Genomic DNA, 15042 nt, shown 5'->3' with positions numbered 1-15042 from the left:
AACCAAGTGGATGAAGGATACCTATGTTCAGAGAGACAATAAGAGCTGATTTATCAAAGCATATATCTAAGTCAAACACTGTGAATGAGTCCAGCCCAAAAATGAAAAATAAAAAAAGAGAATGACTTGGTTTGTCTATAGGAAATCGAGCTATGCTTTATAAATACCTCAAGTCTCTCCTCTCTGTAAGTTTTAGTGATGTCTTTTGTTAAACTAATATCAGGCATTTCTCAACAAAGTCAACTTGCTCCTGACTTCTGAACCCTTACTTGCTGGCAAAACCAAATGACAAAAGAACTACCTCAAAAGTGTATGCAGCATTCCAAAAGCTCAGATTCCACTGCTTGCACTGTTCTAAGATCCCTTATATCACTGCTAATTAGTTGTGTCACATGATACTAGACTGGTCACTTAGCCTGTTTGCCACAGTTTAGTCATTTGTAAAATAAGCTGGAGAAGGAAATCCTAAATGGAAGTCACAGAGTAGGATACAACTGAAAAACTGAACATCATCTCTGGAAGGTTATCTGATGATCTGAATCAAAAAATAACAAATACTAAAAAATAACAATCACCAAAGAATTTAAGATGAGAGATATCAAAATAGCAATGGAAAGAACACAGTGAGCATAAGCAGGATAGGACACATTTCTAATGAAGAAGTGCAAAGAAGATCCTTAAAGTGTGTGATGTATGAAAAGAAAGTGGGCTGATCATGTAGTGAAAGCAAGAAATAACCAATGCCAGGGTGGCTAGGTGGCGCAGTGGATAGAGCACCGGCCCTAGAGTCAGCAGGACCAATCTGACCTCAGTCATTTAATGATTACCTAGCTGTGTGGCCTTGGGCAAGCCACTTAACCCCATTTGTCTTGCAAAAACCTTAAAAAAAAAGAAATAACCAATCATAGCATGGATGCTCCAATGGTTTCTAAGCAATGTCCAGAAAAAGGCTTTAAGCATGGAACATTGAAAGTCCTGAAAAAAACCTCTATAGTATTTGTTCAATCTCTTTATAGAGTATATATGGGATAATATGAACAAAAGCTGTCTAAGATAAGGTGGCAAAGATAGATTGCAATGTGAACCACATGATAGATCATAGAATCATAAATTTAGAACTGGAAAGAATAGTCTAGTAAAAAAAACTCACACACAATCTCTTCCTTACAGATAAAGAGACTAAAACTCACACACAATCTCTTCCTTACAGATAAAGAGACTAAGTGTTGGAAGCCAGGGTCTCTAAGCTGTTTGACACAGTCACAGCAAGAAGACTCAAGGCAGTCACATTGCCTGATGGAACAACATTTCCTTCTTCAATAAATATATAGGGATTTCATGCATACCAATATTTATAGGTTTATTATTGATTACAATATTTACTCACCCTAATACTGGAATGACTATAAAGGAAGGATTTCAGAAAAATTCCTTGAATAAAACAAATTGTAAACTCTGTCCAAATTTAACAGGACTGCCTCTCTCTGAGGCATACAAAAGGCTTCAACATTATGAAATCTCTGGAAAACCCAACACTGGGAATTCCAAGGAGATGTCAGAATATATACAGGGAAAACAGATACAAGATGGGTCAGATAGAATTCCAAGGAAATTAATAGTTTTGCCCCCCTTACCATACACAGGAATATATGAAAAAGATAGTGAGAAAATAGTACAGGTGACCGATGTGTGAACTCCAGCAGCCTTAGTTTCATGGGAAAGAATAAAATCACAGAAACTGTGGCTTCTACCAACTAGGCCAGAAAGAAAAATTGGTTATTGTAAGAGTTAATGGATGGGTGGACAAGCATAAAGACCCTCACTACAGACTGTTAAGGAAGTGTATTAAAAAATATTACTTACACAAAAAATATTAAAAACTTTCCATTAAAAGAACTGCTTAATTAATAACTCTAAATGAATTAACAATTATACAATGTAGTAATAAATATGGTAACAGACAGGTTAAGGTCATCATGGTCCGAGTAGGGATAAGAAATTAATTAACTATATGATTATTACTTAAACTTGTAATCACATGATTAAAACTTGTAACCATATGAACTATGATTGCTGATGAAAATTGTACACTCTTGTAACCAAGGAAATGATCTCAGCTTGCTTGCTTGCAACATACATGATTCTTAAACTATAAAAATAAATCCAAGCAGCTGACAGTCAGTCAACCTGCTCCTGCCTATACCCACTTGTTGACTCAACTCATTTCGCCGACTCTATCCCTCCTGTCAGGTTCCAAGAACCCCACGGAGGCTGGACCCCCGAAACTAAGGATGAAATAACTTGTCCAAAGTAATCCAGAAGTGTAGCAGAGCCAAGTTTTGAACCCAGGTCCTCTCTGTCACACCCACTCTCACTTTTCTTCAATCTATTACTGCCTATTGGCCACTTCCCTACTGCCTACTAACATTCCCACGTCTCTCTCCTAACCTCTTTTTTTTTTAGGTTTTTTCAAGGTAAGTGGGGTTAAGTGGCCTGCCCAAGGCCACACAGCTAGGTAATTATTAAGTGTCTGAGACCGGATTTGAACCCAGGGACTCCTGACTCCAGGGCCGGTGCTTTATCCACTACGCCACCTAGCTGCCCCCTCTCCTAACCTCAAAAAAAAAAAATCCCCATCTGATCCTGATCCCTAAGTCTCCCCTATAATTCTAGATCTTCATTTTATGGCTAACTCTCTTGAGTGGGTTATCTATAATCAGTACTTCATTTCCTGTCCTCATTCTCTCTTTTTTTTAGGGTTTTTTTTTAAGGCAAATGGGGTTAAGTGGCTTGCCCAAGGCCACACAGCTAGGTAATTATTAAGTGCCTGAGGGGGGATTTGAACTCAGGCACTCCTGACTCCAGGGCAGGTGCTCTATCCACTGTACACCACCTAGCTGCCCCTCTCTCACTCTTCTTAAATCTCTGTATTTTGGTTTTCAACTTTATCATTTAACTGAAACTGTTCTCTCCAATGTTAGCAATGATCTCTTAACTGCCAAATCTAATGAGTTTTTCTCAGTCCTCACCCTTCTTGAATAATCTCTACAGGTTTTGACACTATTGAACATTCTCTCTGCTCTAGGTTTTCATGACACCATTCTAACCCAGTTCCCCTACCTACCTGAGCTACCTACTTTTCTGGATCATCAATCACATAGAGGACTCATATCTTCAACCCCTTATACCTCTCTAATATTTCACTTGGTGATCTCAACAACTCCCATGGATTCAATTAATATATCTATGCTGAAGATTTTCAGATTTATTTATTCCATTCTACTCTATCTGAACTCCAGATTCACACAGCCAAATACTTACTGGACATCTCAAACTGAATGTCTTGTAAACATTTTAATTCAACACATCCAAAACTGAACTCATTATCTTTCCCCCTAAACCCTCCCCAAATCCTAACTTTCTTAGTATTATCTTCTCAAACACTAAGGCTCAAAACTTTGACTCATAAACTAGGTGGTACAGTGGTCTGGAGTCAGGATGACCAGAGTTCAAATCCTGCCACAGACAGTACTACAAATGTGTCCTGTGCCCTAGTCAAGTCACTTAATCTTTGCCTCTATTTCCTCAACTGTTAAAATGGAATAGCACCACCTCAAAAGACTATAATGAGGATCAAATGAGATATTGTTAAAGTATGTAACAGTAGCAGCTATGTGGAGGAGTGGACAGAGTACTGGTCCTGAGGTCAGGAGGACCTGAATTCAAATTGGACCTCAGACACTGTGACTTTGGGCAAGTCACTTAACCCCATTACCTTGAAAAAAACAAAATGAAAAATACATAGCACATTGCCCATACATAGTGGAGGCTTAATAAATATTTCCTTCCTTCCTTCCTTCCTTCCTTCCTTCCTTCCTTCCTTCCTCTCTTACCCTCCCCTCATCCAATCCCAATCCAGTGTTAAATCCTGCTGAATTTAACTTCATGAGAAATTTTATCTCTGGCAAAGCCCTCCTCTTTTCTTACAATACTGCCATAACCTTGGTGCACTGCAAGTGCTTATTGCCTTATTCCTCATTACTGCAATAGCCTGAAGACTGGACTCTCTCCCTATAGCAGTACATCCTCCACTCAGTCATCAAAGTGATTTTTCTGGAGCACCAATCTGCCATATCACCTCCCTAGTCAATAAACTATCCAGTGACTCCTTGTCCTCTACAAGATCAAGTATAATATCCTATTTGGCATTCAAAGTCCTTCATATAATCACATTTCATTACCTCCTTCCAGTCTTTTCCCCTCTTATCTATTTTTCCGATAAGACATTCTATCTCCTCTTATTTCTGGACATTTTTACTAGCTGTCCTCCATGCATGGAATGTTCTCCTCATCTCTACTTATTGGCTTGTCCTGATGTTCCAGATAAAACCCATTCTTCGCTACTGATTATCTCCACTTTATTCTCTATAACTTTTTTGTAAATAGTTACGAGCATGTTATCTCCACCATTCAAATTAGAGTTCCATGAGATCAAGACTGTATTGTGCCTAGTACTTGTCACATACTAAGAAGTTAATATGCCTACTATTTATAAATGTTTACTGAAAGAGGTCCTCTGACTCCAAATCTAGTATACTTTCCATTGTATCAAAGATCAAAGTAATATAACTAGCTTTCAAACAAACTAGGTCAAGTATATAAAATGAAGTATCCAAAACATTCAATTTTGGAGGGAAAGGAGAGATGGAAGAAATTTAAAGTATTCTTTTTATGAGCTTAATTTCTTTTTTTTTACACTAGTGATTACCCATTATACTCTTATGTTTGCAAAAAAAAAAAAAGCAGTTAAGCAAAACCAACTGAAAAAGTCATGGAATGGACAGAATATATAACATTCTATCCCTTACTAACAAGAGGAAGTATAACATCTGTTTGAAGAACAGTCATTTGCAAATAATCAGCTACAGACTGCCTTAGTGTTGTTTTCATTTACATTATTGTGTACTTTTCTCTAGGTTCTTTCTCCACCTTATATCAATTCTCAATTTGTTCAAGTCTTTCTATATTTCCTAAATTCCTCATATTTGTCTTTTTTATTGCATTAGATCAATCTGTTAAGCTATTCTCTAGTTTTGTACAACTGAAAGATCATCATGAACATATTGCTATATCTGGTCTGCTCTTTATTAAAACTATTTTTTTTCTAGGTTTTTGCAAGGCAAATGGGGTTAAGTGGCTTGCCCAAGAACACACAGCTAGGTAATTAAGTGTCTGAGGTCACATTTGAACTCAGGTCCTCCTGACTCCAGGCCAGTGCTCTATCCACTGCACCACCTAGCCACCCCTATTAAAACTATTTTAAATTATAAATCAGTTAAGTGTCAACAAATAACTTTCATGTATATGATACTGGCACCACACTAAATTCAAAGGGTATGAATTGTTTAGTCACTTTTCTACCATAATATAAAATTGCTTTCTAAAATGATTAGTTCAGTTCTTAGCTTCCCTAAAATTGTGTCTGCTCAACACTGATAATTTCTACCTTTTATCATCTATGCCCATTTTATGGGCCCAGGGCAAAACCACAGTTGTTTGAATTTGCATTTCTATTCTTAATGGCTTATTTGTTCACGATTATTAAATATGTGTGGGAACACAGGCTATTCTAAGGGACTGCCACCTGGCAGGAGCTGGCTTGCCACTGGAGTTCTTGGGAGCTGGACATTCCACCCCACAGCCCAAGGGCACAAGACAAAGCTGTGTTTTATGAGCTCCCCCCTAATGTACCCCCTTATCCTGTAAGTCAAGATGCTGCATGTACAATCTGCTTGTGCACCCCCCCCCCATTACCTCATTATTCTTTGTTCTACCCCGGAAGACCTAACAGTATATACGTAGAAGCTAAGCAGTAATAAAATTGAGCTGGAAGCATAAGGCAGTGGTGGCTTGACTCCTTATTTTCAGCTCTCCTCCGGGAAGGAGGTCGTCAGGTCGTTGCTGTGGGCCTCAAGGTGAAGCAAGCCACAACAAATATGTGTATTTCTCATTTTGAAAAAAATTTAAATGCATCAAATCCTCATGTATGGGGGTGAATAGGGAAGTTTCTGATTTTTGCACATATATTTGCTTAGTTATTACATTTTTATCAGAAATATTTCATGTAAAAAAACCAATTTTCTTGTCATAAGTATTTCATACTTTATACAAAATTTAAAACTATTATCTATTAATCTTACTTCAATGACCCTTTTCATTCTCTCAACTTTATACCCAGTATGTTTCTATTTCTCCTTCTCCCTATTCTTTTTGAATGTCACTCCCCTCTAAAATTTAAGCTCCTTGAGATTAAGAATCCATCTTTATATGTCTGCAATCCTCTAAAGTATCTAAAGTACTGATATTTATTCTTTAATTGATCCAACTCTCCCTTTTATCTTTTCTTCTTCCAATCCTGCACCCTTTCCATATTTCTCCTGACTCGTGGGTTGGTACACTATCTACTGTGCCACCTACTGCCCTGCCCTCCATATTTCTTGCTTAGCTCAGCAGTCTAAGGGCCAGCTCCATCTAGTCCCAGTCTCAGTTACCATCTATCTCAAGTTCAGGCATATTTTCTCCTGTATAATCCACTCACACATCCCACTTCTTTATGTAACATTACCTACTCACTCAGAACTTGTTTAGCCCTATTTCCCATCTCCACTCCAACCCCATCTATAGTTATCTAAACACATTTATCTACTCTACTTCAAAATAGGTTCCTTCAGGGAAAGGTTTGTTTCTTATTCATATTTGTATCCCATTAAGTGACTAATATGCAGTTGTCCTGAAGGAGAAGTAGTCTCAATTCAATTCAAATCCTAAGCGACTACCTATGGCAAAGGCACTCTGTCAGATTAACAGATTCAAAAACAGAAGAGTCCTACTTGAAGAAGTTTACAATAAATTAAAAGAGTGAATATATACATGATAAGTCAATCTAATATAATTAAGAGGAGGAAGGCAGCACTGACAATGTATACTTGTGAGAGAAGATTGGGGTTGCTGGAAAGAGGCCTGAAGAAAAATAAGAGCCAGAGTACAATTAAATGCTAAGTTTGTAAAAATGCAGAAGGGGCCAGGAGGAGATATGTCAAGATTTAAAGAATAGCCAATTGTAATTCAGTGGCTGGAATATAAGAGGGGAGAAAAGGAAGAAAATATGAAATAAGGAATGTAGAGGTCTTACAAGATGAGGACTCTGCATTTTATACTAACAGCGCCACTAAAGGTTTTAGAGTGACATGTGCTCAACAACCTATTTTGTCAGCTGTGCTGAGGATGAACTAAAATACGGAGTCTAATCAGGAGATTCTTACAGTGAAGAACTGATGTGAAATCAATCAGGATGATGGTACTCTGAAATTGTGTGAACCACTTAAATTCTCTAGACTTCAGTTTCCTTATTTGTAAAATAAGAGGGTTGGACTTGAAAATTGTCCCTTCTAGTTATAAATCTACAAAGCTATGATCATGAAAATTTTTTAAAATGGCGTTATCTATTCTCTCTCTCTCTCTTTTTTTTTCTTTTTTAGGTTTTTGCAAGGCAATGGCTTTAAGTGGCTTGCCCAAGGCCACACAGCTGGGTAATTATTAAGTGTCTGAGGCTGGATTCGAACTCAGGTACTCTTGACTCCAGGGCAGGTGCTCTGTCCACTGCGCCACCTAGTCACCTCATTCTCTTTTTTAAATGAGTAACTTCACCCTAAGTATATATTGTGCATTGAGATATTATTTTAGCACATGATAACATGAAGCCATTATTACTAGGATATTTAGAACAAAGCTTTTGCTGCCAAAAAAGTCTGTCATCCATAAAAACGCTATCTGTACACTTAAACTTAAAAATATAGAATTTCATAACCTGCTTAAAAATCTACCTCAAAGTCATGATCAGGAAAAGAGCCTGGACATCATTTTCAAAGAATTACTACAGGAAAATTGCCCTGATATCCTAGAAACAGAGGGCAAAATAGAAAGAGATTCCAAAAAACCAACCCCTAGGAATATTATAGCCAAATTCCAGAACTCCCAAGTCAAAGAGAAAATATTACAAGCAGCCAGAAGGACACAGTTCAAATATCATGGAGCTGCAGTCAGGATCACACAGGACTTAGCAGCAGCTACATTGGAAGCTCGTAAGGCTTGGAATATAATATACCGGAAGGCAAAAGAGCTTAGAATGCAACCGAGAATCAACTACCCAGCAAAACTGAATGTCCTCTTCCAGGGGAAAAGATGGACTTTCAATGAACCAGGGGAATTTCAAATGTTCCTGTTGGAACAGCCAGAGCTGAACAGAAGGTCTGATTTTCAAATATAGGACTCAGGTAAACCATAGAGATTGGAGGAGAAGGGGAAAATATGAAGGACTTGATAATGATGAACTGCATGTATTTCTGCATAGAAAAATGACACTGATAATACTCATATGAACCTTCTCAATTAACAGAGCAGGTAAAAGGAGCTCTTATAGTTGAAGCACAGAAGAAAGCTGAATTTGAAGATAAAATATGGTGTAAAAATGGAGTCAATAGAAAAAAAGGAAATGTAGTAGGAGAAAGAAAAAGGAGAGGGGGGGGAATAGGCCAAGAAATTTCATATATAATAAGACTTTTCTTTATTACAATGAGCTACTGCAATGATATGGAAGGGGGGAAGGTAAGGGGGAATGAGGGAATCTTCACTCTCATCAGTGGTGGCTAGGAGAGGAAACAGCATGTATACTCAATGGGGTATAGACATCTGGAGTAAGAAGGGGGGGGACAGGGGGAAGGGGTAGGAGTGTGAATGAAGGAGGAGAGGATGGACCATGTGGGGAGAGTGGTCAGATATAACACACTTTGTTTTTAACTTCTTGCAAGGGGCTGGGATTGGATGGCCTGTCCGGGACCATAGGGCCAGGTGGATCCTGGGCCTAAGGAGTGGTATGGGAGCTCAGGGCGTCTTGTCCCCAGGGCCAGGGATCTGTCTGCTGTGCCACTCAGCTACCCTACAGCAGAGTCAGAGTGAAAGAAAAAAGAAAATATAGTACATGGTAGTGGAGAAATATGAAAGGAGGGAGTTGCGATCAGCAATGGCAATGGTGGAAAAATATGGAAGTGACTTTTGTGATGGACTTATCATAAAGAATATGATCCACCCGCAACAGAGTTGGTAGTGTTGGGACACAGACTGAAGCACATTTTTCATTATTATTATTATTATTATTATTATTATTATTTGGGGGGGGATGAAGGGCAAATGGGGCTGTGTGGCCTGCCTGGGGCTGCATAGCAGGGTGATCATTGGGTGTCTGAGGAAGGATTTGGACCTGGGTGCTCCTGGCTCAAGGACCAGTGCTTTGTCCGCCACCTAGCTGCCCCTACTATTATTACTATTTTATTTTATGTCTTTTTTTTCCCCTTTTTTGGGTTTATGCAGGGCAGTGGGGTTGGGGTGGGTTGCATGTCACACAGCTAGGTGATTGTTGGGTGTATGGGGCCGGACATGCGCTTGAGTGATCCTGGCTCCAGGGCTGGTGCTCCATCCACTGTGCCACCTGGCCATACCTACAATTATTACTATTATTTTTTTTAATTTTAATTTTTTTCTCTTCCCTTTACTTTATCACTCAAGTAAGTCTATATTTTTTGGGGGGAGGGGGTATTTCATTTACTCTTAAACAAGAATATTTTATTAATGTATAAAAACTGTACAAAATGAGAATATTAAATAAAAAATAATAATATATAGAGATAATTTTAAAACATACCAATATAAGGATGCTCAAAAGTTCCTTTCTGATAGAGGTTTATCAATAATAATAATACCAACAACAACAACAAATAAAAATAGTCTGAGTTCATTAACACAATGAATAGGAAATGAGCTTGGGAATCTGTAAGAACTGGATTCAATTTCCTCCTCAAGTGACCCAAAAGTCTGATAAGTATGAAGGGCAATTCACTTCTCAGTGCCCACCCACTTGCAATAATCAAGGGAGTTTCCTCAAGAAGAGCTTCTTATATACATTGATAAAATCATGTTTAATCCAAAAACAAAAAATTCCAAAGAATTATAAAGATAAATTTTAATCCATAGAAACAAATGAGATCACCAAGGGTAGCAGAGATAGTCAGACAAGGGAAGTAGGATCAGGATTAACTCAAAGGTACAGACAGAAAGAGAAAGGGGTGGGAGCATCTTCAGGAAAATCAGAGATTGAAGGAGTATCCCCAAGTAAAGGGGTGGTTGCCAGAAGATGAAGAAAATTCAAGGAGGAAGATTTTACAATTAAGAGGTTATTGTTAAGTAGTCTGAATAGAGTGGTAGCATCAAGAACCAGAGAGAAGGGTTTTGAAGTGAGAAAGTGACTTGAGAGTCAGTGAGTTTTTTCTAGGAGTTGGGCAACAAAAAGAAAAATTAAGAGTATTGTCTTGTTCTAGGAAAAAGGATAGGCTTAAGGAAAGGACTATGTGAAAATCTGAGTATGCTTTTAGGCACAAAGCATGAGTGGATGAAGGAGTATCCACCAAAAGAGTGAAGATGGACTAAATTGCCTGGGAGGCAAGTCCATGGGGATGAAAATCTCAGTGATTAAGAGAACCTGTGGAAGAGTAATATTTGGCTAACTGAAGCCTTATCTTTGTTAGAAGGTATATGGCCTGCTGCTATGGTCCAAGGATTTCACCTTTGCAACATCTTTTCAATTTGGCCCCTTCTCTCCTGTAACACTGTCCTGGTACCGGCTCTCACCATCTCATGTCTGGACTCTTGCAACAGCCTGCTCCTTGATCTTTGTCACAGAAGTCTCTTTTCTTCCAGTCTATCTTCCATTCTCAGCTGCCAAAAGTAATCTTTCTAGGGTAAAGGTTTAATCACATAACACCCCCCCCCCCCCCCGCAAAGTGGCTCTCTATCATCTCCAGGTTTAAAAATAAAATTCTCTAGTGCTCCAAGTTCATCAATAACTTAGCCCCACCCCCACCTATTTTTCTTACACCTTCCTGCCCCTTCCCCCCACACACACTTGGATCCAGTTCACACTGAATGCCCTCTCCAATAAGACACCTGGCATTTTCCCTAGCGCCCTCCTCCAGGTCTGGAATTCTCCTCCCAGCTTTCTTTTAAGTCCCAGCTAAATTCCCGTCTTCCTCCGGAATCCTTTCCCAGTCCCTCTAAACTCTAGCGTCGGTCAAATTCCTTTTAACCCTGTACATAATCTGTTTGCAAATGTGTGTTTGCGTGTTATCGCCTCCTCAAAGGCCGCCCCTTGCCCTTGTCCCCTTTTGGAGTTCCGCTTCTCCCGGGGCGCAGAGAAGCCCCGGCGCGGAGGCGGCCAGACACACGCGTGGAGTCGCTCCCCAATGGGCTCCCTCCCCGGCCCGGCCCCGCCCGCCCCCTCACCTCACTGCGGTCCTCCAGCAGCAGCCATTCGGCGCTCATCCCTACCCGCCGCAGGCACCAGGCCCGGAGGCCGCCGCCCGGATCCCCCATGGCCGGCCAGGCCGGACAGACCCAGGTCCGATTCCGGCCCCGGACCAAACCCCGGCCACGCTCTCAGTCAGCACAAGGCAGGGCTCCGACCGGGCCACCGGGCCGGCCCGGTCCTCCTCTGCGTTCTCACTGGGGCCGCCTCCACCGCCGCCGCCGCCGCCATGTCTAAATAACAGGCAGGAGCAATCAACGCTTCCGGCCCGCGCAATCGCGGTCGATTCTAGGAGCGCTCACGGCCCCGCCCATCCACGGGACTGCTGGGCGCGGGGCTGGCGGGGCCGGGGCTGGCGGGGCCGGGGCTGGCGGGGCCGGGGCTGGCGGGGCCGGGGCTGGCGGGGCCGGGGCTGGCGGGGCCGGGGCTGGCGGGGCCGGGGCTGCCGCGACCGGGGCTGGAGCGTCTGGGACTGGCGAGCCCGGGGCTGCCGCGTCCGGGAGAGAGCAAATTCGCCCCCTTCTTACCCACGCCCGCCCGGAGTAAGCCCTAGCGCTTCGGTCTTTAGGGGGCGGCGTGGCGAGGCCGGAGGGAAGTCTGGGTGCGGGCTTCGGGTTCTAAGTCTAACCATCCACAGTCAATCAGTGGCAGTTCAGGAGGCGGGGCCGCCTCTTTGTGTGGCCTCCACAAACTTCTGCTTGTAATGAGAGGCCGGTGACCGCGTGAAGTCCCGATTTTGTTCTCACAGCTTTATTAAAAAAAAATTAAATTGCAAATGAGATACAATTATGCTAGCTGGATTCCGCAGAGATACTGAAATATTGAGTCTAGACTGATGGGGGGGCTGGGGCTGGGGGCTTAAGGGGAACCAGGGGCAAGCATATATTAATCACCTGCTAGTGTCCGAGGCTATGTGAAGTGCTTTACAAACATTTCATTAAGTGTTTATTGTGTTCATGAGATATTTTTCAACAACTGGGTGAATTTAACATATATACTTTATTTTTCAGTAACAACTGACATTTTATTTGTTTTCCAATTATATACAATATCTATCATTTTTTGTAAGGTTTTGGATTTTACAATCGCCCCCCCCCCCCCCGTTGTTTGATAGTCTTTACATTGTTTCCATGCTATACACTGATGTAAATTGAATGTTATAAGAGTAAACATAATCCCCCCCCCCCCCCCCCCCCCCGCAGAAGATGAGAAACCTCAAAAATAGAGTGAAAAAAATGTACTTCAGTCTGTGTTCAGATTCCAATGGCTCTGTCTCTGGGGTGAGTTGCTTTCTTTATCCACCAGAGAAGTCGCTTCAATATTTTCCCCACAGTTGCTATCACTACTGTACCTCCACTCTATTTCTCCCCACTCTCATTTATTCTATTCTCTCTCTCCTTTCATCCTGGCCCTGTCCAAAAGTGTGTTGAATCTTAGTACCCTCTCCCTCGATCTTCCCTCTCTTCTATAACCTATTCCCCCGCTTCCTTCCCTGCATTCCCCCTTATTCCATCCCTTTCTTCTCATTTTTCTCTAGGGTAAGATAGATTTCCCTACCCTATTAAGTGTGTATAACATATTTACTTTTAATAAATACATTACTGTAAAGTACTTTGAATTCTTTACAAAATGAATTTTTGCCCGACAGTCATTTTTACCACAAATTTTATTTCTGCCATACAAAAAGAGTCTGTTAGGCTCTTAATTTAATATACTTGGAACTGTCCTTCCAAAGGCAAAAATGAGAGAACCTTTAAAATAGATTGTTGGTGAATTTAAATAATTTATGAATATTCTCAATCTGAAACCAAATGACCAAAGAGTCACAGAGGTTATGTAAATCGCTGTTATCTCTGAAAATACCAAAGAGCTCACAACCACAGTTTATTCTGAAAAATAAAAGAGCTAAAAGCAAAAGTTTTCTTTATTCTGTTGGAGGAGGGACATGTGCTAGAGGCCTCCTCTGATCCCAGTTGTTTAGTGTGGACAAATCTCAATGGGTATAACTAGTGGCTAAACAGTGAATTGTAGCCCTGAGCAGTGAGACAAATTTGATTCAAATAATATCACTGCTTCATGAGCAGAGTCCTGCAGGTGCTTGTCTGAGCTCAGGGACCACCTGGTTCCAGTGAAACAATTCTAGGATTTTTCTTTAGTAGATTTTGCTTCTGTTGTTTACCAAACTCAGGGAACTGCTAGCTTGTAGGGGGTTATCTCTGGAAAACAGAGTGTCTCTGTAAAAAGAGAGGAGTGGTCTTGGCATGTGAATCCTGACATTATTATAGTCCTTATGCTTACTGTAGAGATTGTTTGTAAAATGATGGGGTTGTGCCTCTAAGATCTTTTATAGCTCTAAATCAATAGACTGTAAATGTGAACTTCATAACCTTCCCATGGACATATAAAAACTGTGGCACATGATAGTATTTCTTTTTCAATACATAACTTTTCCCCTCCTTTCTAAGTGAGGCTTAGCAAGGTCATCTCTATTTGAGAATGATTTCTGTTTTTGCAAATATAGTATTTCACATAGGCCCCTCTTTCAATGTAATTTAATCTTATGTTGTCCATACTGGAACTGAGATAAAGGTCCCTTTGTTGTGAAATGTCAACTGATCCTTCAAAAAAAAATAGTATGTAAAACATACTTTTTTTAATTAAAGATTTTGAGTTTTACAATTTTTTCCCCAATCTTACTGTAAAACACACTTTTAAGCTTAATCTACATTATTAACATTTTCATCACTTTAGATAAATCAAAACAATAATTCAAGCTTTGATATATGATTTTGCTGATATCAGAGCTTTTAGCTGACTATAATCAACTCTCCTGAGCCTTTTCTAGACAGCTCCAGCCATTTCTTTGGGCTCACATCAAATAAGGTGAATCTTTTTACACTTTTCTAACCTAGACCCCTTTGAAGTTGTTGGTTAGTACCCTTTGCTTCTTCACAAGGTTTAACATTGGTTTCATTAGTTCTTATCATTCATAAAGCCGTAAGCCACCCTGAGAGACAGGAGGCCACCATGTGCCAGACAGTGCAAAAAAATCATCTTGACCACCACTTCCCCTCAGACTCAGATAGAGACAACATTAGATGCTAAAACCGAGAACTATGGGAATGGTAATGCTACCAGCCCAGTGACCTCAACCATCACCCTGTGGAGATATAGCCTGACCACTGTTCTACAGGAGCTCAGGAGGCAGAGGACCAGAGCTGTGCAAACAATAAACACCTGCCTGTTAGGCAAATCCTGATTCTGATACTATTTATGCCTCCTCAGTCATGGACTCAAGTCATGGGGGTACAGCTAGTGATAGCAACTGTGTCACTGCCACAATTAATGTAAACTGTCAAATGGTTCAGCATCAGAAACTGATAGTAGCAATGTTATGAAGAAAGAAACTTATAGAAACAAGAGAATGTTGCACACTGTACAACACTGTGAGGTGATCAACAATGATGAAAGGAGTTGTGAACTGATCCAACCATTCTGGAGAGCAAAATGGAACTATGCTCAAAGAGCCATAAAACTGATTATACCCTTTGACCCACCAATTCCAATTCTAGGACTGTATCCAGAAGAAATCATAAAAAATGAGAAGAAGCCCACATGTTCCAAAATAT

At 40.6% G+C, this 15042-nt stretch overlaps 1 protein-coding gene across 3 annotated transcripts in view; it reads right to left on the bottom strand.

Moving 5' to 3' along the window:
* The window catches only part of CMTR1 (cap methyltransferase 1), a 191556-nt gene extending 179899 nt beyond the window's left edge, over positions 1-11657 (bottom strand). For 2 of the 3 annotated variants that reach the window (XM_074236832.1, XM_074236831.1), the window contains exon 1: positions 11392-11657. In XM_074236832.1, the coding sequence (XP_074092933.1) occupies positions 11392-11481 (90 nt within the window). In that variant the 5' untranslated portion in view covers positions 11482-11657. The remainder of the gene's footprint in view (positions 1-11391) is intronic. The other variant, XM_074236836.1, reaches the window with a different exon arrangement.
* Between the last annotated feature and the right edge of the window lie 3385 nt (positions 11658-15042).

Source organism: Macrotis lagotis, chromosome 5 (genome assembly GCF_037893015.1).
Source record: "Macrotis lagotis isolate mMagLag1 chromosome 5, bilby.v1.9.chrom.fasta, whole genome shotgun sequence".
NCBI classification, from domain to species: Eukaryota; Metazoa; Chordata; class Mammalia; order Peramelemorphia; family Peramelidae; genus Macrotis; species Macrotis lagotis.
Note: the sequence above shows the minus strand (reverse complement) of the source record. Positions and strands in the feature narration are given on the sequence as shown.